The 22182-nt window shown below is 44.9% G+C and overlaps 1 protein-coding gene and 1 pseudogene across 2 annotated transcripts; both read left to right on the top strand.

Moving 5' to 3' along the window:
* The first annotated feature begins 2334 nt into the window (after window positions 1-2334).
* Window positions 2335-14312, top strand: LOC120694247 (annotated as a pseudogene). Its single transcript, XR_005683393.1, has one exon. The product of XR_005683393.1 is annotated as an uncharacterized LOC120694247 (transcript).
* Window positions 3789-22082, top strand: LOC120694248 (NADH-ubiquinone oxidoreductase chain 2-like; the record flags this gene model as incomplete). The annotated part of the gene is made up of 2 exons (XM_039977402.1): window positions 3789-3997; window positions 5230-22082. Coding segments are annotated over 2 exons (648 nt in total), but the record flags the coding sequence as incomplete, so codon positions are not given.
* Window positions 22083-22182: the final 100 nt, after the last annotated feature.

Here is a 22182-nt window from a genome sequence, read left to right as displayed (position 1 = left end):
TATTAAGGTATGAAAGTGAAAGTCGTTGAGGCATGAAGACAAGTGTGGTACTAGACTATGTAATATTGGACTCCCTAATCATAGTAAAATCTCGCTTTCTGTCACTCGAGACCTTTCTCTGGGCCGGCGGGGGTTGGCTTCACCACGGAATACTCGTACGAGTATCATCAGATAGGAGTTATACTGAAGAAGAGCTTTCAGTTTTGATGTCCAGGATGGGCTTCTGGTTCACTCCTTTATTTCTTTCTTTTAGAGACAGGATACGGAAAGATGATGCAGTATTTTCATAAAAGCAATGTTTCCGATAAAAAGAGTGGAATTTGGTAAAGAGAACTCAGGGGGCGATAGATAGCCGCGTCTTTCATATTCTCCTCCTATGCTCTCCGGATCCCAAGCTGAGGTGGGCCATTTGCTGAGATTGGTTCGAATACCTGCAATAAGATAGCGTGGAGCTTGAACACGAAGCATGGGCAAGAAGATGTGGATGGGAGGGAGTGAGATAGTTCCTCTGATCGCGACATTGCATGCCGCGTAATCTTTCATATACCATGGCTGACTTTTCTATAGTCTGGCTGACTTGTGGCTATGGTCCACGCTTACTTCTAGTTTGAGAAGCAGAGGAACCGCTTAAGTGTCCAATCGACAAGCTGACAGACGGGGTCCATGTTGTCGGTAAGCACAACGGTGATATCACTGCTCCGTCCATTTCTCAGTGGACGACTACCCGCCTCGGCATCAAAGGATGGCATGGTGAGTTGCTTCCATGCTTCGCCATTTCGAATTTGATTTTGGTAAAGATATGGGATGACAGAAAGCAAGTGCCTCTTGCTACACAGACCTCATGATGGACAGCCGGGCAACTGTGTTGCTTTTCTGACTGCACCTGCGCCCCGATCACATCAATCTCGTGACAGCGGTACAGATTCATACTTGATTTTTTTTTCTTATTTTTACACCTTCTTTTATTGCTTTACATTGTTACTTACACCGGTCATTGCTAATACCAATATGAGACTGGCACTGGTGCGTACCTTACGTAACAAGTACTGTTGTGAGTGGCTGCCCTAATTTAGCAATTCTTAAACTAAAATGTCTCACGTCCAGTTTCATTGTTTTACACTTAGTAAATGATACTTCAGATCCAGGTCCTGGAGATCAAAGTATGGTCATCAACAAGGCAAGGCTGGGCTCTTACCAAGTGACTCAGAATCATGGCAATGCACACAAACCTTAGATCTCAGAAGTTCATCAGAGCCCCAGGCCTTTCCACAAGTGGCTGGGCTAGAATCCATAAGATAAGCTAATGAAAGGGTCACATTCAATAGAAACCAGCTCCCACGAGAGGAGCTTGTTAAGTGGGAAAGCTACCTTCTGGTTGGGGATCCTTCCTCTGTTGAGCTAGGAACCTACCACTTTGTAAAGCTTTTATGAAAGCCACTCAAACTACAACTAGACTACCAGTATAGGAAACCTACATGGGCAAGAAGACCAACCTAATAGAAAGTTGAGTTTTTCAGTGAAGCCTACCTAATATTCTGTAGTTCCGTCACTTGCTCCGTTGTTTGCTACTAGCGCACTATGGCTTTACTTGACCTTTCCTACATCAGGCTTTAAGCCGTATCTTGGAGCCCCTTACTATGAACTATGGGCACAGGGGAGGGGGGATGAGCAAACAGAGGCCCTGACGCGCTACAGCTTTGGTTTCCAACTTGCTCTCGTCTCCTTCGTTCCTTTCTCTCTTGACAGTCGTCCTTACTTCGCTCGCCTCTCACCACACAGAATGTTTTGGCAGATGGTTAGCAAGCTAGGCAAGCTTTAGCTTTGAAAGAAAGTCTTTAGGAGTAAAGTGATCTTGGCCGGTAAGGAAGAAGAGTTCAATCTTCTAGTTTCGATGCACATCCCCCAACTTCCGTCCTTTCTTTTATCGTAGATAAGCCACAGTTGGAAATTCTTGAATTCTATTCCGGGTGTTGAAACCTTTCTTTGACTCACACATGTTTCTTCTTCATTGCTGTTTGGATAACAAGCTGTCATCCTTGTTAATAGGCTTGCCATACCAGCAAGGTGGAGTATGTGCACTCAGTTTGACTTTCTTCCTTTTTCTTTTACCGCTCTTTCGAAATGGGTCACAGGAATAGGGCTACCTTTTTATAAATAGACAGGTCAAGTCATAAGAACAAGTAAGCGAAAAAAGGCAAGTGAGCCAAGAATTGACACAAACTAGCCTAGAGAGATCGAAAAGAAAGATTAGGAACTAGCCAATCCATGGGTTATACCAAGAAGTTACAAAAGTAGTCCCTGTAAACCAACCCCCTAAAGCGAAATAAGCACAAGGAAAGAGCAATAGGCCGGGACCATCCTATAAAAACGAAACGGTCCCTTCGTAACCAGTCGTCCATAATATCAAATAGATCATTTTCTATCTTCCAACAATCTTCTCTTTATTATTCCACGGGGTGGAACATAAGTGACACGAGCCAGTACGCGAGCGTAGGAATGGAGCGAGCAAGATTCCTTTGGACTTACTTTGGTTTTGCATATATTATCATATAGAAAGAAACGTAGCGATTCCGTATCTAGTTTGTGTCTTATTATTCAACCATGGATCGCTGCGCAGGAATCAAATCAACGAGAAATACTATACTAGACTAGACTATACTAGAACTAGAAATTTCATCAACGAGAAATACAATACTATACTAGAAATTTCATCAACGGGAAATACAATACTATACTAGAAACTAGAACTAGACTAGACTAAAAATTTCTAGTAGCGAAGGAAAAGCGTGAAACAATGTCATGTCGCGACTCGACATGTTAGAAGGAGCTAAATCAATAGGTGCCGGAGCTGCTACAATTGCTTTAGCGGGAGCTGCTGTCGGTATTGGAAACGTCCTCAGTTCCTCGATTCATTCCGTGGCGCGAAATCCTTCATTGGCTAAACAATCATTTGGTAGGAACGGGCAAATAAAGAATTTCATTTCGAATTCCTCCTCCTTTTTTATTTTTTTGATATGCAAATATCCTTCTTTGTTATTGTTTATAAAAGTTACCATTTTTGTTGTGATAATATATTTGCGTTTTTTACTCCCCCTAGTGGGACTCGTCTCCCATCTAGATTTGGGATTGTTGTCCATTATAAGTCTCCCCGCCGGAGGTTCAAAGCCCACAGGCTCTAGCTCATTTAGAAGGGCTCAACTTCTATCTGAGCCTTTATGACCAGGATCCGGAGTGGGTTGCGTTCATTCAGCAGGAGCTGAATCACAACACCCCTCTGGAGGACATTCCTGGGCGCCTACACTTATTTTTAATAGAGGAAAAGATCTCGTGTTTACGACGAGATCTTATCCAAGATTTCATTTCGATGTATAATAGAAGCGAAGCCGTACTTCCCCTCGAGCCCTACATTTTGGAAGAGGCGGTTCGCTCCTATTTAGATCATATTCGTGGGACGGAGAATATTTCTATTCTCCGTGCAGCTTATCAAGATCTGCAGGAGAATGAAGGATCCATCTTCTTTTTGGAGGTGGTTTCGCACAACCAGGATTACCTGGATGCACAGACCACTTCCAGGAGGTGCCATGAATTGGCGCAAAGGATCCTATGGGATGGAATAGCCCGCAGCCAAGCTCAGCTCGAAAGGGCTGAGTATGAGCATGCGCTACTATTGTTTCAATATGAAGATCTCAATAGGGGGCGGGGGCATATTTAAGCATGCATTCCTATTTTTTTTTGAAGCAGCAAGCGCCTTTATGTGACCTAACAGGACTTTTGAATTAACTCAGTGATTTTGCAGACGGAGGAGAGGAAATGAAAGCAGAAGAAGTTATCGAAACTCGGAACCACATGTTCAATCTTTTTTAGCGGTTTCCCCAGAGATCTTTCTCATTAACGCAACCTTCATTTTGCTCATTCATGGAGTTGTATTTAGTACCTCTAAGAAAGATGATTATCCACCGTTAGTTAGTAATGTGGGTTGGCTTGGATTACTTAGTGTTGCGCGCCTAGGAGGGCAGCGCGCTTGGGATGCGGAGGAGCTATTATCGCCCAGCTCCCTAACCTAATGCGGCCGGACCGCAGGGAACCTTAGCATGGGGGGACGTCCTAATCCTTTTGCCGCCGCAAGGCTGGCTAATCGTACGCAGCAGGAGCAAGGGAACTCCCCTGGTTCAGGAAGGCACATGAGTCCGAACGCTATTATGAATGTGCGACCGACACTACACTACGTAGGTACCTGTGCATGCAGGTGAGGCGTCGGTCGGTCCTAGAAACGGCGGCAGCTAGCGAGGAGTTAACGACCGGACGTGCTGCAACCTAGGGATCACCAGGCAGCTCTTTCGCTCTATAGGGATATCGGGGGGGGGCATAGCACAATTCTTCTTGGAGGAGGGTTGGTTTGCCCAGGTGACTGATCCTGCCATAATATACTCCCGCCAATTCTATTGCACCGGCAACCGAAGTCGAACATACATACGACGATCTTCATGCGTGAAGGGACGGGAGGAAAGAAAGGGCGGTAGATGATAATGCGAAAGGGCGCCGCGTCTGGGCGGGCGGGCTGAATGGATGAGCGAAAGATGCCATGGAGTGGGGAATATCCCCAGTCTAAAGTTATACAACTAAATGCACTTCAAGGTGCTGCCGAGGAACTGGGGGACCTTCTCGAGCACAGGATAGGCAATTGAGAGATAGAGTTAGCCTATTCGTTATGGGGAATCAATGCTCCGGACCGAATAGTTACCTCCTTTTCTTTCTCTGGCGCATATTAGCTTAGCAGCGCTCAAAAGGCCCAGGTTGGTTTGTTTGGCTTCCTCTCTTAGGCCACTTTCCTTACCTTACTCCCGCAACACTCCCACTCCAAGCTACGCCTGCTGAGCAAGATGCATTGCGATTTCCTCTTCTGTGGACGCACCTTCGCCTCACCATGACCCGGGACGGGAAGAGAAAGACTTTGATTTTTCCGGCGGGCTTGATAGTAAAGCCAAAGAAAGACGCCCCAAGACAAGGTACAACTGTTGGGAAGGGGACATGATCAATAGAACCCGGCTGGATCCGGGCTGGGATAGTGGCGCCCATTCCTAACCAGTTCAGAAAAGGTTCGCTCATGCTGGAGGTACTAACCACTTAGTGATCGGTCCGCTAGTTCACGCAAATCCGAAGAAGTTATCACGGACGAGCCACATGCAGGGAAACTTGCACGTGTGGTTCTGGCCGGGCTTTCCTTCGGTATCTAATAACCTTGCTTCTGCTCGCCGCTGGCGCACCTCTCCTAACTATTGCCCATTTATTCTGGAATCATTTTTTTAGGAGGGACAATTTTACATATTTCTGCCAAATCCTTCTATTATTAAGTACGGCTGGTACCATTTCGATGTGTTTCGATTCTTTCGAAAAAGAGAGGTTTGATGCTTTTGAATTCATTGTATTAATTCCACTTCCTACTCGCAGTATGCTCTTAATGATCCCGGCTCATGATTTAATTGCCATGTATTTAGCTATTGAGCTTCAAAGTTTATGTTTTTATGTGATCGCAGCATCAAAAAGAAAGTCTGAATTTTCCACGGAAGCCGGCTCAAAATATTTGATCTTAGGTGCATTTCCCTCTGGAATATTATTGTTCGGGTGCGACCGGACTACTACCGATCAATTTTTGGAAACTTCTTTATAGACTTGTAGAGACCCTCTATGTAGTTGTAATTCTTGGGCAATCGATCTACTTTCCCCATAGCCCTAAGGCAGTGTCTCGATCTCCTACGTGCGAAAGATAAGATACGGGAGACGGGGTCCTATGGTATGGGTCTTCGACCCTTGGTCTAATTCCACGACGGAGAGTCGGCGTGGCGTAAAGTGAAGATTGGGGGGAATAGAGCGAAATCCCCGTCTGGGGTATTCCGAAGGTGTAACCTAGGCAACGAAAAAGGGGCCCGATACTTAAACTAAAGGAGCGACCTGTTGGTTCACCAAACCCCGACCCAGTGTCACACGTTCTCCAGGTCCGAAGGGATCCAGTGCCCAACTACCGACTCCTCCCGGAATTGCGTTATCGGAGCCGAGCCAGGAATAGCCGTTAGTGGACACCTACCACTTTTCACCGGTTAGAGAGGCCCTCTTTAATACATTAAGAAAATATGTTCACAGGGGCCAGAAAGACTCGGTCATAGGAACTTAAACCACCTACGCGCTGGTAAACGAAAACCACCTCGACCGGATCTACCGAACGAAGAAGGCCGCCCCGTCGAAAGAATTAACACGCCAAAAGGGCCACCAGCTTTCCCCAAAAAAAGGGGAGATCCGCTGCTTACTGCTCACGGAAACATCCGACCTTATCGTCAAGTCGTCCGCCTATCTTTCTGATCTCATTCGTTTTCCGATCGCATAAAAAGATAAAAAAATCAATAATGTGAGAATGTAGTTACAGATGTGAAAAAAGTAAATATCTCTCTGTCTTTTCTCTGGATCATTCATTTACAAAGTTCTTTAAAAGAAGAAAACCGATCGACCATTCTCCGCGGAAGATAGGTAAACATTTGACGAGCGAAAAAAAACACGTGAGAAAGACCTAAAAACCCATTCTCCCTAAATGGTTTACCTATACTGAATGGAAGGTTTATGACATGGGAAGATTTTCCAGAATATGAGCAAGGGTAAAGGATTCATCACTTGCTGGGCTTTCAGGGAGTAATAGGAGGGGTTGGGAATTGATCGTTGAAATCATCCCACCAGAGCATATGAACTTGAGGTGGGGGCTCAATCTCGTCAGTCTCCCGGATTCCAGTCATGTCTCTACCATCGGTTTCTCCCTTTTCTCCGGCTGGCGTAATAAGGAGGGAGTCAGAGACTACCAACTCGACAATGTTGGCTCGATCATGTTTATATTGGCAGGAGGAAGTACAGCATGAGTGGGTAGGGGATTAGTAGTGACATTAGGACGGTTTGCCCTTGGCGGCTCAATTTTCCCTGAATCAATAAGGTCTTGGATGTCATGTTTAAGCCTTAAACACTTTTGGCCTTTTGTCTGATGGTACTTGCAGTAGGCATTGGCTTTGTACCTAGGAGGAAGAGGATCTGGTGGCGGAGATGGGGGAAAAGGCGTCAGTACACCATGCTTCTTAAGCTTATTTTCCAAGGCGCGGCTGAGAGTTATGCCGAACGGAGTGAAAGTCCTGAGTGTCTTTGGTTTTCCGTCAGACAAGATATTCACTTCACTGTTCTTGCTTGTTCCCCCCAGGGCTATCTTCTTTCCTTTTGGATCTGCCTCTTTGACCTGTGATCCATGAGTCCCATTGTAGATAGCATCTTCAATACGAGTGGCTGCTTCAATCAAAGAGTCATAAGTGGTCATCGCTTGGAAATCTAAATAGTCATGGTATTGCCTACTCATGTTATTCATCATTATCCGAACTTGTTCCTTTTCTGGGGAGAGATCAATCACTTGGGCTGCTTTGGCCTTCCAACGGGCCAGGAAATTGGTCACAATCATAAAAGACCTGAACCGGAGGTGCTTGGGGTGCAGTAGAAGGAACAGACTTTGATTGATGAGAGATTTTGGATAAGAGTTCATAAAAGGCGCTAGCCTGTTTCATGGTCAGGAAGGGAAAGGAAAGAGCTGGGTTTCTAACAAAAAAGGAAACGTTTCCTTTTTTTTTGTTAGAAAACGAGCTTCTGGCAAAGCATCGGGAGGGAGTGTCATTGACCCATTCCTACTGCTTCTTTGATTCATCAATTCCCATCTATGAATTATGGATCCAATTCGGTATCTTGCGTAGGAATTCATGTTGTCAACGAGGATCTTAGCCCCTTCTTGTTGTTTTCCCAGCCAACTGTCAAATGCAAATCCAAAAAAAGGAATGCCTTTGAGAGAAGAATGTAGGAACGAAGCTTCCCGGAGTCCTTTTCCTCCGTGAACAAACCTGATTTCGTCAAAGACGATGAGACTTCGGTTTCCGGCGAGGCCCAGTCGGAGCCAAAGGAAGATTCAGCGAGAACAACAAAAGCACTAAAAGAATTGGGTTTGGTAATCGACCGGGTTGAAACGCTCCATATTCCTGGAAATACGACGGACGACATCATTGATCATATGGTGGATATATGGGATATAGACAAAAAAGCTGATTCAACAAGTAAAATAAACTCTTTAGTGGGTTCGTTAGAGCGCTTTGAAGAACTAAAAAATCGGCTTGTTGCCGACGCTTCGGCATGTACAGAAGAGGAAGTCCAAGAACTTCTTCAACGATTTCAGAATACGGGCCAGGCCGCCAGTGACTTTCTTATTGCTAGGTATGGTATTGGCACAAGGTCGAGTCAACTGCACAGCATAAATCTCTCTTTGATGACGAACGAAGTCAAAACACGAATGGAGGTGGACCTTGAAAACCACCAAGAAGTGTTTTCCGAACCTTTTCTAAATTGTTGTCAAAAAGCGTCTGACTGAATGAAGTAGGCTCCGCGGTCTTCAACCAAAATAAAGTGACCAAAAGACACAATTGCATCGGTCCAATGAGACATGGGGGCACCAGTAGATATTGAAAGAAATACTATTGATCGGTATTATTGTTGTAGTTCTTTCTTCCTATCGTCGATGAAAGTACAACCACCCGTTTTCCACACTTTTTCATATCTTAAGTCAGCGAATTACCCGCGGTGAGGAAGAGAGATTAGAACTCCAGGATTGGCAGAAGTGTTTCTTCTCCTTGCTAATTGCCTACTCAACATTGGTGTGTTTCACATTCCACTCTATCTAGCCAAATATCATAGCTAGTCCAATGCTTTTCCTCGTCGTAGTGAAGTGAGGGAAGGAATTATGCCCTAGCCCCAAACAAAAGTACTTGTTTTGACCGGCCTATTACGAGCCTAAAGTAGTACACACAAGAGTGAAGTCAGGGCGAAATCCCTACTTACTTGACTGGTTTCCGGGTCTCAGAAACATAGAAAGGATTTAACGAATAGGATAGTCTAATGTCCAGTGAGGACATCTCCTTGCTTGCTTTTTTCATTGACTGATTCTAGTGGCTGGCCCAGTGAGAGAATTACCAGTGTCTGTCATTAGACTTGATCTTTCCATGGCGAACTCTTTTGTTGTATAAAATCGGCTGGCTGGATTGACCTTTGGGATTGAGTCACTCGTACATTGAATCAGAGTATTTCGTATAACTCTTACTTAACAGACTTAGTGGACTGATTGATTGTTTCTTAGTTAGGATTTAAAATTCCTCCTAGCTTGCGAAATTCCCCTCTGCACTTGCTGCTTTAATAAGAAGTAGTAGATGGGAGTAAGGGCTCGGCTGGTGAGTAGTAGGAGTAAGGGCCCGGCTAGTGAGAACTAGCTTATACTATCTTTCCGGTGTAAGAGCGTCTCGCTTATACTTTCGGAGATCTCTCTCGTAATTCGTAGAGAGCCCCGCCTAATCTAGAAAAGGGTTTTTCTCTGAGCCATAAGTCAAAATAATAAGTCAAAATTCCGCAAGAGCTTGACAAGCAATCCTTCCTACACAACTCATCGGCGGTGTGACCAGCTTTACTTTTATCTTCGATTCAACCTTGGTATTCTCCTTTCTTAAACTTACTAAGACTATTGCTTTTTCAATGATTCAAAAAATCATCCCTAGTATAACAAGCTGTACCTGACCAACTATAGTATTAGACTCAATAAGAAGCTTTCAAAACACCACTACTATATCTAATATGCCCCGCCAGACCAAGAGTGAGGAGGTTGACTGAACCTCTGAGCGAGCTATTAGTACCTTCTTCCTGAAGAGTAGTAGCCTTCATTCATAGCCTGACCAACTCGTTCGTACGCTAGTCAGCTATTCATTTCTAGTCAGGTTGCTATTCCGATTCCTATCGGTCCAAAATACCAGTTTCTTTGGTAGTTAGAACTTCAACTTTTCCAACTGGCACTTCAACTCGCTGTCCAAGTCCTATACCTTTTCTTTCACAAGCCGGGATAAGGGCGCTAAGCATTGATAAAGACTTTCATTGCTTCCCTATAATCTATATTCAACACTACTTGATACAAAACTTGCTTTCCTTATTTTAGCTACTACCTTTCTCATATTCTTATCATATACTTCTTGGATGCCTTCCTCCAATCGCTTTCTTGCGCGAGTTAGATTCTTTATATATATATAGGTGATGAGTAGGGGTGCAGCTCCGTGTACCGCGGCTAGTCAAATGTCCGATTTAATGCACTAGAGGGCGTTAGCACTAAACTAAATTTTTTCAGTCTACTTTGAAAGTAAAGACTTGCTTTTGTTTTGCTTCTTTGCTGATGCTTGATTAACTACATGTTTATACTGTATTCTGCAACAGTAGAGAAGAGAGAAAAAACGTAATGTCAAACTACACGCCAGCAAGTGCCAGGAAGAGAAGTTAAGCAATTGGAAACAGAGAATAAGTGAAAGACAAAAGCAGCCGGCTTAGGATTTGCAGTGAATAAAGCAAGGCAAGCAGTGCCAGATGATGATAAAATAGCGGCGCATCCTTCTTTTGAAAGTGACCAAACGGGACTTTGAAGCATAGTATCAGATGCCTTATTTTTTTAGTTAGGATCTCCTTCTCATTCCAAAGTATGGTTGGTGTATACTCGGCCTTTCCCACTGTAGTTTGGAGCTCACCCTTTATTTACACCGACCCAATCTACAATCAAAACAAATGTAAAAGAAAAGGTGATAAGAAAGAAATCTAGCGAAAGCTAACTGTCAGCTATAAATAAATGCTTTTGCTTTCTATCCAGCAGCTGATGCTTTTTATGTAGTAAAGAAGGAAATTCTTGGAGTTAGCACGGTACTGAGGTCTCTGGAGCGAGTGACGGATTATCTCTTTCGGAACATTAGAGGTTGTGGACAGCACTCATAGCTCCTCTATTTCTCAAGGATCTATGCTTCCTGTTTGCACTCTTTCTAGGCTGTCTTCCAGTGCGATAGAGAAGCTGGCAGTGAACGGATTCATCCGGCAAATGTGGCCATACTACTAGCTCTGGCTAGTCCTTGCTTCATGAGGTACATACTTCTTCCGGTCTGCTCTGTTGCCGAGCTTTCATTCTCGGACACCTACATTCCCAACAGGCTAGGGCAAATACATGAAGTCGGAATGATTCCCAAACCTGGATTGAATGCTCCGCCAAAGTCAACCTAAACAATTAATTGAAGGAAGTGTCGCCCGGCATCGATTTCACGTGTTGGTTGCCCAACCCGATAAGTAGTTTTTGAATGATTCGCGTTAGCCAGGAGTTAGAGATGTACTTTATATTTCAATAATTAGACAACAGCCGTCAGTCAAAATACTGATATCCCCCTCGTTCACTTAAGTGGTAAGAAATGCTTTAGGTGAACATGCATGCAGCAATAATTATGTATTATTCAATTGTTATTGATTCCTACTCCGTACTTGACTATGAGATAGAGGAAGGATCTGATAATTGCTTATATAAGCTAATTCCTAATTCTAAGACATAGATTTCATTATGCGGGGCGTAGCGAAAGCATTCAACCTTCTAGGACTAAGCCTAAGGCCTATGGTCCCTCAAAAAAGAGAGATCAATCGCTATCAATGCCAGGAGGCAGATCAAGATTCATGGGAACGAGAACCTTTTTACCTAAGTAGGAAGAATCCATTAGGGCTGCGAACTCTTCCAATATGTGCGAGCAAATGTGCATGATCGAGTTGGAAAAACCAGGGCATCATCTATCTATCTATCAAACTTTTAATACGTCTCTTCGAGAAGCAAAGAAACTAGTATATACTAGACTCGGTGCCAAGGGAGAAAAGCTTAGAGATAGAATGCTCATCCGTCCATTTCTTATTTCCTGAGGTTCACCTATGTTCTTTTCTTGTGCTTTGTCAAATCAAGTAGGCGCGTATGAAACACAAATCCAGAGGCGGATATCTATTGACGATATAGCGTATGAAAGAGATTTTTATGCAATTCCATCGGTGCTAGCTCTGTTTTCAGCATTTGCCTGAACAGGCGCATTTGCTGCTTCAGTTAATTCCTTTTAAAGGTGGATATTCCGGTTCATTCCTTTGGGACTGCTCATTTCTTTGCCTTATCATTTGCCGACATGCGGACTCACTTCTCTTTTATGGGATGAAAGCCCTTATCCCAGTCCTCACCAACACCAAAACAAAAAGTGAAAGAAGACCCCGTACACACTCTTCTTTCCCGCAGCCTAGGGAGGCTGCGGCCTCGCCTTCTTTCTGTAAAAGAAAAGAAAAAAAAGAGTCAAATCGCACCATCTCTATAATAAGTAAATGCCCTTTTTTCCCCGGAGGTTGTCGGAATTATTTGCAAAAAAAGAAAATATTGGCTACAATCGAGGAGGTCTTATCAATGAAATTTCCATTTCTACGGGATCTAGGCATAATTCCCAACCCACTGACACAAGGATTTTCAGTCCTTTGCTCCAACCAACTGAACTATCTGAACAAAAAACGAACGAAGTTTTCAGCATATAGCGTCTACCTCTTCATTGGATCACCTTGGTACCGCTACTGTCTTCCAAAAGAAAAGCAAGATCTGTCTATCTACGAAAATCTTCGATGCAGCACCAATTGCTCCGCGCCTGGGAAGGCTTGTCTCGTGTGGTGGCGCTTACTACTTAACAATACAACTCGTTTAAGTCAGTCCGTCCTTCCGGTTCTTTCTCTAGAAAACTCGCTCGGCCATCCCTTTGATTGAGCGTAGGGTATGGATGGCTTTATTGGAAATATTCTGTTCTAGCTCAGGGGCTTCATAGCTGATACTCTTTTTTAGCTATAGGAAAACTTCTTTTTTGAATAGGCCCTCTCTTTTTCAATAGAAAAGTTCTAAGAGTGGCCTGCCCTCAACTCAAAGTGGTAGGATTGAACCAGGCAGTCTTGTATTCAAATTGGTGGTGAGGGGATTCACAGGTCTAGCCAGGGCAAGGTGTCAGAAATAGCCAAGCACGAGATAGCTGATATGCGTTTTTCACAAAAGCACCGGTCAGTTACTAGGTAAGATAAGTAATAGGCTTGGTCAAGTGTCATGGAATAGAACTAGTTGCCAAGGTAGCTGGGTTTAAGAAACACGAGATACTTTTTCTATAAATATGGACGAATGGAAGTTTAACTCCTAAAGAAGCGCTTTATGAAGCTTCTCGTAATTTGATTGATTTATTTCTTCCTCTGCGTGTAGACTGACGGAGTAGAAGGTTCGGTTCGCTATTTGCTACTGTCTAATCTAGTGCGCTTGCTTACTTTCTTGGAATTCTACTCTAGTGCGCTGAGCTGCTTCTCCTTCCAATTCCGCTCGCCCCGGTCCTTGATCGAAGGTCTGGTATCCGCACCGACGCGACTACTAATTCAAAGGCATGCTCTACCTCGCACCTGACCAGCAAAATGACGTATAGTAACGTCATAGCTGTGACCCGAACCACAGTGCTCATCAAAGATGGTAGTGCCTTCTGCATTGCGCTAAATGATAAAGCCTATTTATTCCTATGTCTTTCTTGTTAAAAAACCACCTGCGATTTCAGATAAGTCTTTCTGCTTAGAGCAAGAAGCGGAACTAAGGTGACACCTAGAAAAATGAAGGAAGTCATTTCTTATTTTTTTCATAAGAATACCGACCTAGCTTCAATTGCTTCAGTTGGAGCTGCTGTCGGTATTGGGATCCTATTCGTTTTCGCACTCCACAGATGGAGTGTTCCTTCACTCGCCCAGGAACCCATTCCCCGTCGCGTCTGGGAATATGGCGAAGAGCTCGGCTTCTTCCAAATGAGAATGTCGACTCCTCGAATGCCAATCGATATCTCGAGGAAATTGCGCATGTCCTCGAATTTCGATTTTTTGATCAACAAGCCATTGAATCACTTCCAGGGGGGGGGCACTCCTGGGTGGAGCTTGCGAGGACTGTAATTTCAAGGACGATCAGTCCGGATTTGACCGATATCGACATTCTCGCCTACGCCTATTGCATATTAATGGAGAAGGGGCAATCCAATGAGATAATGACAGAAGCCCTTAAAATCCAGCTGCTATGGCTGCAAGGGTTATCCATTTCATAGGCGAGGGTGGGGGAGAAGCAAGCCGAACCTCTGATCGACCCGGACACGTCCAAAATTCTCGGCGTCGAGAGAAAGACGAGATTCAGTAAGTAATTCAGTGAGTGCTTTCTTTTATAAGAAGAGCGTCGGCTTGGAAGAAGAAAATGAAATACGAACAACCGCGCTGGTCGTAATAGATCGACTTGAATGCGTCTTCTTGCTCCAGCATTCAAGTTCCATTTCAAGGAAGGACGACGTACCATGATACTTTCTGTTTTGTCGAGCCCTGCTTTGGTCTCTGGTTTGATGGTTGTACGTGCTAAAAATCCGGTACATTCCGTTTTGAACAGCTTTCTTTCTTGCTTAGCTAGTATTGCCAAATTAGGAGAATGTCGTGAATGCTCCGGTACAGGAACAGCTGAAATGAAGCTAAAAAAGGATTTAGTTATCCAGCTACTGTTGTCAGCCTCATTTTCCTTCAGAGTTGCATCATGTATGTCCTCTACAATAACCTTATTTATTATTCGATTCTCTCGACTTTCTTCGCATCAAATACCAGTACGTCGGGATCCTGTGAAAGCTGAATGAAGTGATAGATAGAGGAAAATCCATCCAGTTAGTGATGACAGGCTGCATTAAGGAAAGAAGGGGTATTTCTAAAATTGAATAAGCACACAATGATTTAAAAGTCCCCGTTGCACTGAACGTGTCTCCGAAATAACTCATAACGATACCTCAACACCTGGCATCCTGAAAAAACACTACTCCAATCCGAGAAACCTCTCTTTGACTCCTTAGTCTCTATAGCCCTAAACAAGCATTTTGGAAAGAGTGCCGTTAGCGACTCATTAAAGAGTTAAGTTCTCAGCTCTTCAGTGGTTAAGAACGACGAAGCTAGTAGATCAGCGACCGGATCGGGGTACTTCTCATGATAAGGGTTTCGGGCTTAAGAAGTAACTCTGGAGTGGGAGCAAGATCTGCTGCTAGTGGGGGAAAAAAGATAGTGGAGGCAGAGGATTTTCCAGCTATAAGGTCAAGGGGAAAAGAAGCAAAGAAAGGTGCGCTAGCCTTCCATTTTGAGAAAGAAATAGGAACTTAGGCTGGGTTTCATCTGGGACTGACACTTTATTGTTAGAAGACAGCCTCATCAGGACATTCTGCATTTGATCTTTATTAAACAAACGTACTTAACGTAGTGGTTTTGACTTACTAAACAAATACCGGCGTTCGAAGCGATGAATAAGCCAAGTAGGAGAGGCATTTTGAGTACTGCTTGGTAAAAGACTATAGCCGAGAGGGATAATTAACAAGGCGATACGCCAACGACAACCTAAATCACTGCTTTTATTCTTATTTCAGGCTCGCAACCTTTTCAAACAGTAGAAACTACCGAGCGTTGTTGGGCTCATAAGGAGTTACTCACTTCTTCTTACTGCGCTTAAAGGAGCTATTCTGACTTTTGGTGGTAATCGGCAATATACAACATGGCCGATTGATAGGACAGCTCAATACCAGAGATACGACTAGCTGACTTATAAGCGACTCGAACCCTTATTCCTTACTTACTTGCTTGGTAATACTCGCCAAGCTGATTTGCATACTTTGTACCCTTAGCTTTTTGTTTGAAACCGGAGAGCTTACTTACAATCTTATGCCTGGCTACTAAAGATAGGAAACTTCTAGCTGGGCTTCAAACTTATAACTCCTATTAGTGCGTAGGAAACGAATACTTAATAGCCAGCTTAACTTCTACCTTAAATAAAGCTTCTACCTGACTTTTGAACTCCCTTGGGCTGCTAAAGCTATAGATACGAAAGAGAGAATATAAGAGTGAACAGCATCATGTTTTGAGTCTTTCTTATGGGAGCTATTAAAAAAAATGAAACGACAGCTCAACCACGGCTTAAAATTCTCATTTCGGCACTTCCATTCTTACTACTTGTTTTGAATCTTATAATTGGCTTGTCAAACTCCGGATACGACAGCTACACCTTTGACCTTCTATCTGGGATTCAAACTACTTAAATGATAGGTCACTTGTGCAATCTTAACTTATGAAGTCAAACTCTATAACCGGCAGCAGCACTTACTACAAGGAGTGAAACGAACCGGAATTCTTATGCCCGGGATTTATGCCTTTTCTTCTTATGGCTTACTTACAAACTTCCTTGAGCATGGTACGAAACGACTACTTAAAGGATGGAAACTTCAACCAATCTTTCGTTCTTCTAGCTGTCTAGTTGGCTAATACGAAAGAAACCACCGACTTATCGACCACGGCAACTCAAACCTTATTACTAGCTTGCAAACTCACTACTTGCTTTTAAAGCTGATAGCGGATACCGAGAAAGCCAACTTAGAAACAACAAATCAGACTTCTGTCTTTTATTCTGTAGAAGCGAGAACTCCATTCGTAAGCCGGCACTTCTTCTTTCTATCTGGCTAAAACATAAGAAACGAGGAATGCTTACTCCAACTCCCGAAGCCAATCTTCCTTTGAAACTTCTAAAAGCTCAAAACCTTGGTAAAAGACTAGAAACGAAAGGGAGCATACGGCACTTAAACCTGATAACTGAAGGCAAGAATTCGACTCAGAAACTACCCTTCTATCCCACCCTGCTCCTCTCTTCTCGAGAATCCATACATCCCTTATCAGTGTATGGAGAGCTATCTCTCGAGCACAGGTTGAGGTTCGTCCTCAATGGGAAAATGGAGCACCTAACAACGCATCTTCACAGACCAAGAACTACGAGATCACCCCTTTCATTCTGGGGTGACGGAGGGATCGTACCATTCGAGCCTTTTTTTCATGCTTTTCCCGGCGGTCTGGAGAAAGCAGTAATCAATAGGACTTCCCTAATCCTCCCTTCCTGAAAGGAAGAACGTGAAATTCTTTTTCCTTTCTGCAGGGACCAGGAGATTGGATCTAGCCATAAGAGGAATGCTTGGTATAAATAAGCCACTTCTTGGTCTTCGACCCCCTAAGTCACTACGAGCGCCCCCGATCAGTGCAATGGGATGTGGCTATTTATCTATCTCTTGACTCGAAATGGGAGCAGAGCAGGTTTGAAAAAGGATCTTAGAGTGTCTAGGGTTGGGCCAGGAGGGTCTCTTAACCCCTTCCTTTTTCTGCCCATCGGAGTTATTTCCCAAGGACTTGCCATGGTAAGGGGGAGAAGGGGGAAGAAGCACACTTGAAGAGCACCGTACTGCCAGGGAGTCCCATTGAAACGCGGGACATAAACTCATATATAGTGTAGTTTCTATGATTTGGTTTTTCAAGTAGTATAGTTTTCTCAAGAAACCGGAAAAAGATAAGTGTAGATAAGTAAGGAGGGGCCCTTAGTGAGTGTGTATAGGTTTCTGAGTCAGAAGATTCTCAGGATGGAGACTAGGGTGAATAGTTCCGCCTTCTTCTCCTTTACCGAGAATAGGAGATCCATCAAAAGCCTGCCTAGAGATTTACCTATTTCTTATCAGCAGACCTATGCCTTGATCATTCCTATCTAAGTGGCTATCTTTTCATGCCGAGCCATCCTTTTTCTTTACATGCCTGCCTAGCTTGGGAAAGAAAGGAGATGCATATCTCCTGAGTGAGAAGCACAAGCTATTGTATGTACCATTCCTCTTCACTCATTCTAGTCCTTAACTACTTGCTCGAAAAAGAGTCTCCTATACTTAGGTAGGTTTTCCTATACGAGGAATTACTCACCCAGACTGTCTCTTCGAGAAATGTTCATTGAGATCCTATCCATATTAATGCACCACTTAATAATCACATCTTTGATGTATGTGCCAGGTCTCATTATCTAAATGCATGAAATAAAAATACTTGATATCAGAAGAGATAGAGATGGTTCTTTTGTTCGGGAGACAACCATTGTAGATTCCAGCCGAGAAGACCAGGAAAAGAGAAGGATAAAGAATGTCATATATCTCAGGAGCTAGATCACTTCCCGATGAACAAGTCAGAATTGCCTCAACAAAAATGGATGGAATTGGACCGAAAAAAGCCATTCAGCTTCGTTATCAATTAGGTATCAGTGGGAACATCAAGATGAATGAGTTAACTAAGTATCAGATCGACCAAATTGAAAAAATGATAGCTCAAGATCATGTTGTTCATTGGGAATTGAAGAGGGGGGAACGAGCAGACATCGAACGATTAATTTCTATTTCTCGTTATCGTGGAATTCGTCATCAAGATGGATCGCCATTACGCGGTCAACGAACTCATACTAATGCAAGGACTGCTCGCAAGCAAATTCGGAAATGAAAGAAGGCTACCGAAAGAACAAGCAACGGATTGAGCGCTCATCCCTTGCTAAAGCGCATACGTTTTCTTGCTCCTTGGTACTTGTCTGATCAATCACACTGTTCAATAGTTCTCTTTTTCTTTTTCGTTCGATGAACCGCTTACTAATCACGTATACGTATAGTAGGCCCCCTTCGCCACTCCACGTCTGGCCCGTCTTGGTCTCGCTCACTTCGCCCGCCTATCGTATCGGTTCGGCTTCGTCCGTCAAGCGACTGCTTCTGCCTCAGACAGCTTTACTATCGCTCATGACTGGTAGTTGTCTCTATGTAGTAGTCGGCCTTTGTTAAGCTTCGCCAGAAGCGACTAGTCGCTTCCCGAATGCCTCTTTCTTGTACTAATTAATGTGTATGGTCTAGTCTTTCCAATGCCTCTTTCCTTGCCGCCAACGCACGCTAGATGGAGAGTAAGCAAGCTACCTTGCTTGCATTGCATTCGTTAAACGGTAGCTTCCGCGCCCTTCCTGCCTGCAGAAATTGATGTGAATGATCGTGTCTTCGACATCAATTTAAGTCTGATTAGATATGTCATTGAAACAAATCTGTTTTGTCTCTGTTTTATTTTCGGATGATAAGGATGAGCCAGCCGATCCTAACATAATTTTGGAGGAGCCGGACGACGAAGCCTCAAAATCTGATAAGGATGTCTCCGACGCGACCGGACTGCAACTAGATTTTTTTTTAGGGGTCAGGAGGGAAAAAAAAGATATGCTGTTTCCTATCAGTCCCAAGCGGATACCCCCCAGCTTCCACGGTCCGCTTACCGAGGAAGAGATGCGGGAGGACCCAGGGCCAGAGCAAGTTGGGTTGGGGTATAGAGCCGTAAGCGCGGTGGGGGTGACAGAGGATGTGCTCGTACGGTTCATAGTTGGGTATGATATTCTCGTGGATTGTTGGGAACGTCCTCTATATTCGAAATATGCCTTTCTAGGAGCATTACGATCTGCAGCTCAAATGGTCTCTTATGAAGTCTCTATTGGTCTTATTCTTATTGTGCGCCTTGTGAGCACGTTTGGATCCGCGAAGGCAATCGCTCGGATCTTCCCCTAACCCAACCCGGGAACGGACCGGAGGGAACCGCAGCATGAGGAATGTCCGCGTCTCGTCGCAAGGCTCGTTTTGAGTTTTGGGTCATAGGGCGGGCAGTGCAGTCCGGGGCACAAGGGTCCTGGTACTACCCAGGTGCGAAGAACCCCGGAGGTGACTGCAATGAGCAAAAATGTCACTCACCGGCCTAAACGACGAGCAAACACTCGAACGTGAGAGCAAGGGATCACCCAACGAATGGACGAGCTCCAAGGAGGGAGGAGAGAGGGAGGCAAGAACCATGCTTTCAGAGAAGTGGCGGTCCGAATCCACTCTGACAAAAGAAAATAACTGACTAAGCCGTGCCGTAAGGGGGGCTCCACACGGGACGGGGCCAAGGCCTTCATGTATGGGTGACAGATCGGCCATAGGAGTACTCCGGGATATACACCAGGGCAACTAATGTCGAGCATACGATGATGCCGCCCGTTTTCATTTCGTGAAAGTCCCCGGCAGAGGAAAGGGCTGTAGGTGATGGCGCGTTCTGCTTCTTAGGGCGATGAAATCGTTCCTATGGGATCGTGCGTGGCAGCTGGTATAGATGATGATGAAAGGCGGGCCGCTTGAACCGGGACCTATTCTCATAATAGGCAGCAAGCAAAGCTAAATAGGAAAGGGGGCGACTGATGACTGCCTTTTTCGTAAAAATAAAAAAGGGTGGAATGTGGAGCTAATATGGCTGGCTACAAGTATAGCCAAAGAAAGATGAGACGAGACGGACTGTCAGAGGACGCAGCGGGACTACCAGGGGAAAGCCCGCCCCCGCTAGCTAACATAGATATCTATTCTCGGTGCGCATATTCGAGATTTAGAATCTCTTTCCGACCAGGCCAGGCCGAATCGGGCCACCACTTGGGATGGGAATGGCTCAGCCCACATGCATCATTTGATGAAAGCACTCCAGTCCAGTCGCCTCCGATCAGTGGCTTGTCAACCACCGGACCGTAGCTCCTCACCAAATGCCCCTGCGTTGGGGCAACACAGCACATGACTAGTTCGCTCAAGGACCACACCCTCTCGAGAGCTGGATGCCGGCCGAGATGGAGCACCAACCTAGACTTTCCTTGGGCTTGCCTTGCCCCAACATCTAAATAAAGGGCGGGCGCCGAAAAGGAAGCAGTGACGCCTTTTCGACGAAAGCTTAGCCTGGTAGGCGCTGCTTACTCACCCTACTCCCTTAGACAATGCAATGCTCTGAACACGAAAGTTTGCAGTTCAGCCCTCTTCTCCCATGCAGAGTCGCAGGCAGCGCCTCGGATAAAAGCACGGACGAGCCACATGCAGGGAAACTTGCACGTGTGGTTCTGGCCGGGGACCCCGGTATACTGTACTAATATGTGTAGGTCCCTGTAATTCGAGTGAGATTGTCATGGCGCAAAAGCAGATATGGTCCGGTATTCCCTTGTTCCCCGTATTGGTTATGTTCCTTATTCCTCGTCTAGCAGAAACGAATCGAGCTCCGTCTGATCTCCCAGAAGCGGAAGCGGAATTAGTTGCAGGCTATAATGTAGAATATGCGCGGGATGCGATCCTTAATAGTTCACTGTTGGCGGAAGCCAATGTCTCGGGACTCATTCTGACTTAAACAAGGGGTGGGTCTTTACCAACTTCCAAATCCAAGATTTAGGGAAAAAAAAGAGGGGCACTCTTCATTCTTCATTCGAAACTCATGAATGTCGGGTCGGAGGTTTTTGCCTTTTTATCAAAAAGGGGAGTTGGGTAAAGCAAACTCCCTCCTTGGACGAGCACGGGGCTTAGTCAAGTAGAACCGGGTTGCGCTGCTTGATGCTCCGATCGAAAACAAATCAGTGGGGCTATGCCGGTACGACGGAATATGCGTTAGAAAGGTCAATCCCTCCCCCCCTTTATTTTTTTTTAATGAAAAACCGGGCCGAACTTCTAAAAAGCAGCCCACCCGCTTCCATAGAACAATATCGCGGCAACGTAGACCTAAGTGGATTTATTGGATTCTGGGGAACCATCACAAGTACGGCCGGCCTATAGAACGAGAATGCCGTGTCGTCCAGCGGAGCTTAGAAGAAGGTGACTCGGAGCCTAAGGAAGGTGACTCGCGCAGACAGCTGACTCCTTTTCAATAGAAAGGAATAGCCAAACCTACCCAGCTGGCTGGTCAATCTCAGTGATCTTATCGGCCGGCAAAGCGGAGACGGACGACCACGGTCCCGACCTTACCAGCACCGTAGGTTTACTAATCAATGAAGCCCCTCAACCTACTATCTTTTCTTACAAACTCAACCAAGCCTAACCAAACCCCATGCTAACGACATGTTCTTGATATTGATTGAGTTGGAGGGAGTCAGAGACTACCACGGAATCCTTCCATAGTCACCCCGGTGACCTTCGTCACCAAAGCGTCACGACAGTTTCCAAGACCCCTCATATAATCTCCAGTGGGGATCAGTCGGAGCACGTAGGAATGCCGACCACTACATAAGCCACGTCTGGCTGAGGCGAGCAGCAAGCGGGGGAGAGTCTTTTTAAGTACAAGAACGTTGGGGTGGGACGCTAGTACTTAAACTAGGGTAGCTTCTTAGCGCTAATCTTGCGTTTTCAGCAGTTAGTTGTAGCGCGCCTTCCCTCCTTCTCTCATTTCGGAAAGATTTGGCAGTATTTTCTTATGATGACCTGGTCGAGAGAGTACGAAACATCGGTGTAAAAGATTGAGTGGGATGGTTATAGTAAGGGGCGAACCAAGTGCTTGCGCGAAGAAGCGAATCAATCAGAATGGAGACAAGGAAAGGAGGAGAGGCGAAACTCA

Source organism: Panicum virgatum, unplaced genomic scaffold (genome assembly GCF_016808335.1).
Source record: "Panicum virgatum strain AP13 unplaced genomic scaffold, P.virgatum_v5 scaffold_4394, whole genome shotgun sequence".
Lineage (NCBI taxonomy): Eukaryota > Viridiplantae > Streptophyta > Magnoliopsida > Poales > Poaceae > Panicum > Panicum virgatum.
Note: the sequence above shows the minus strand (reverse complement) of the source record. Positions and strands in the feature narration are given on the sequence as shown.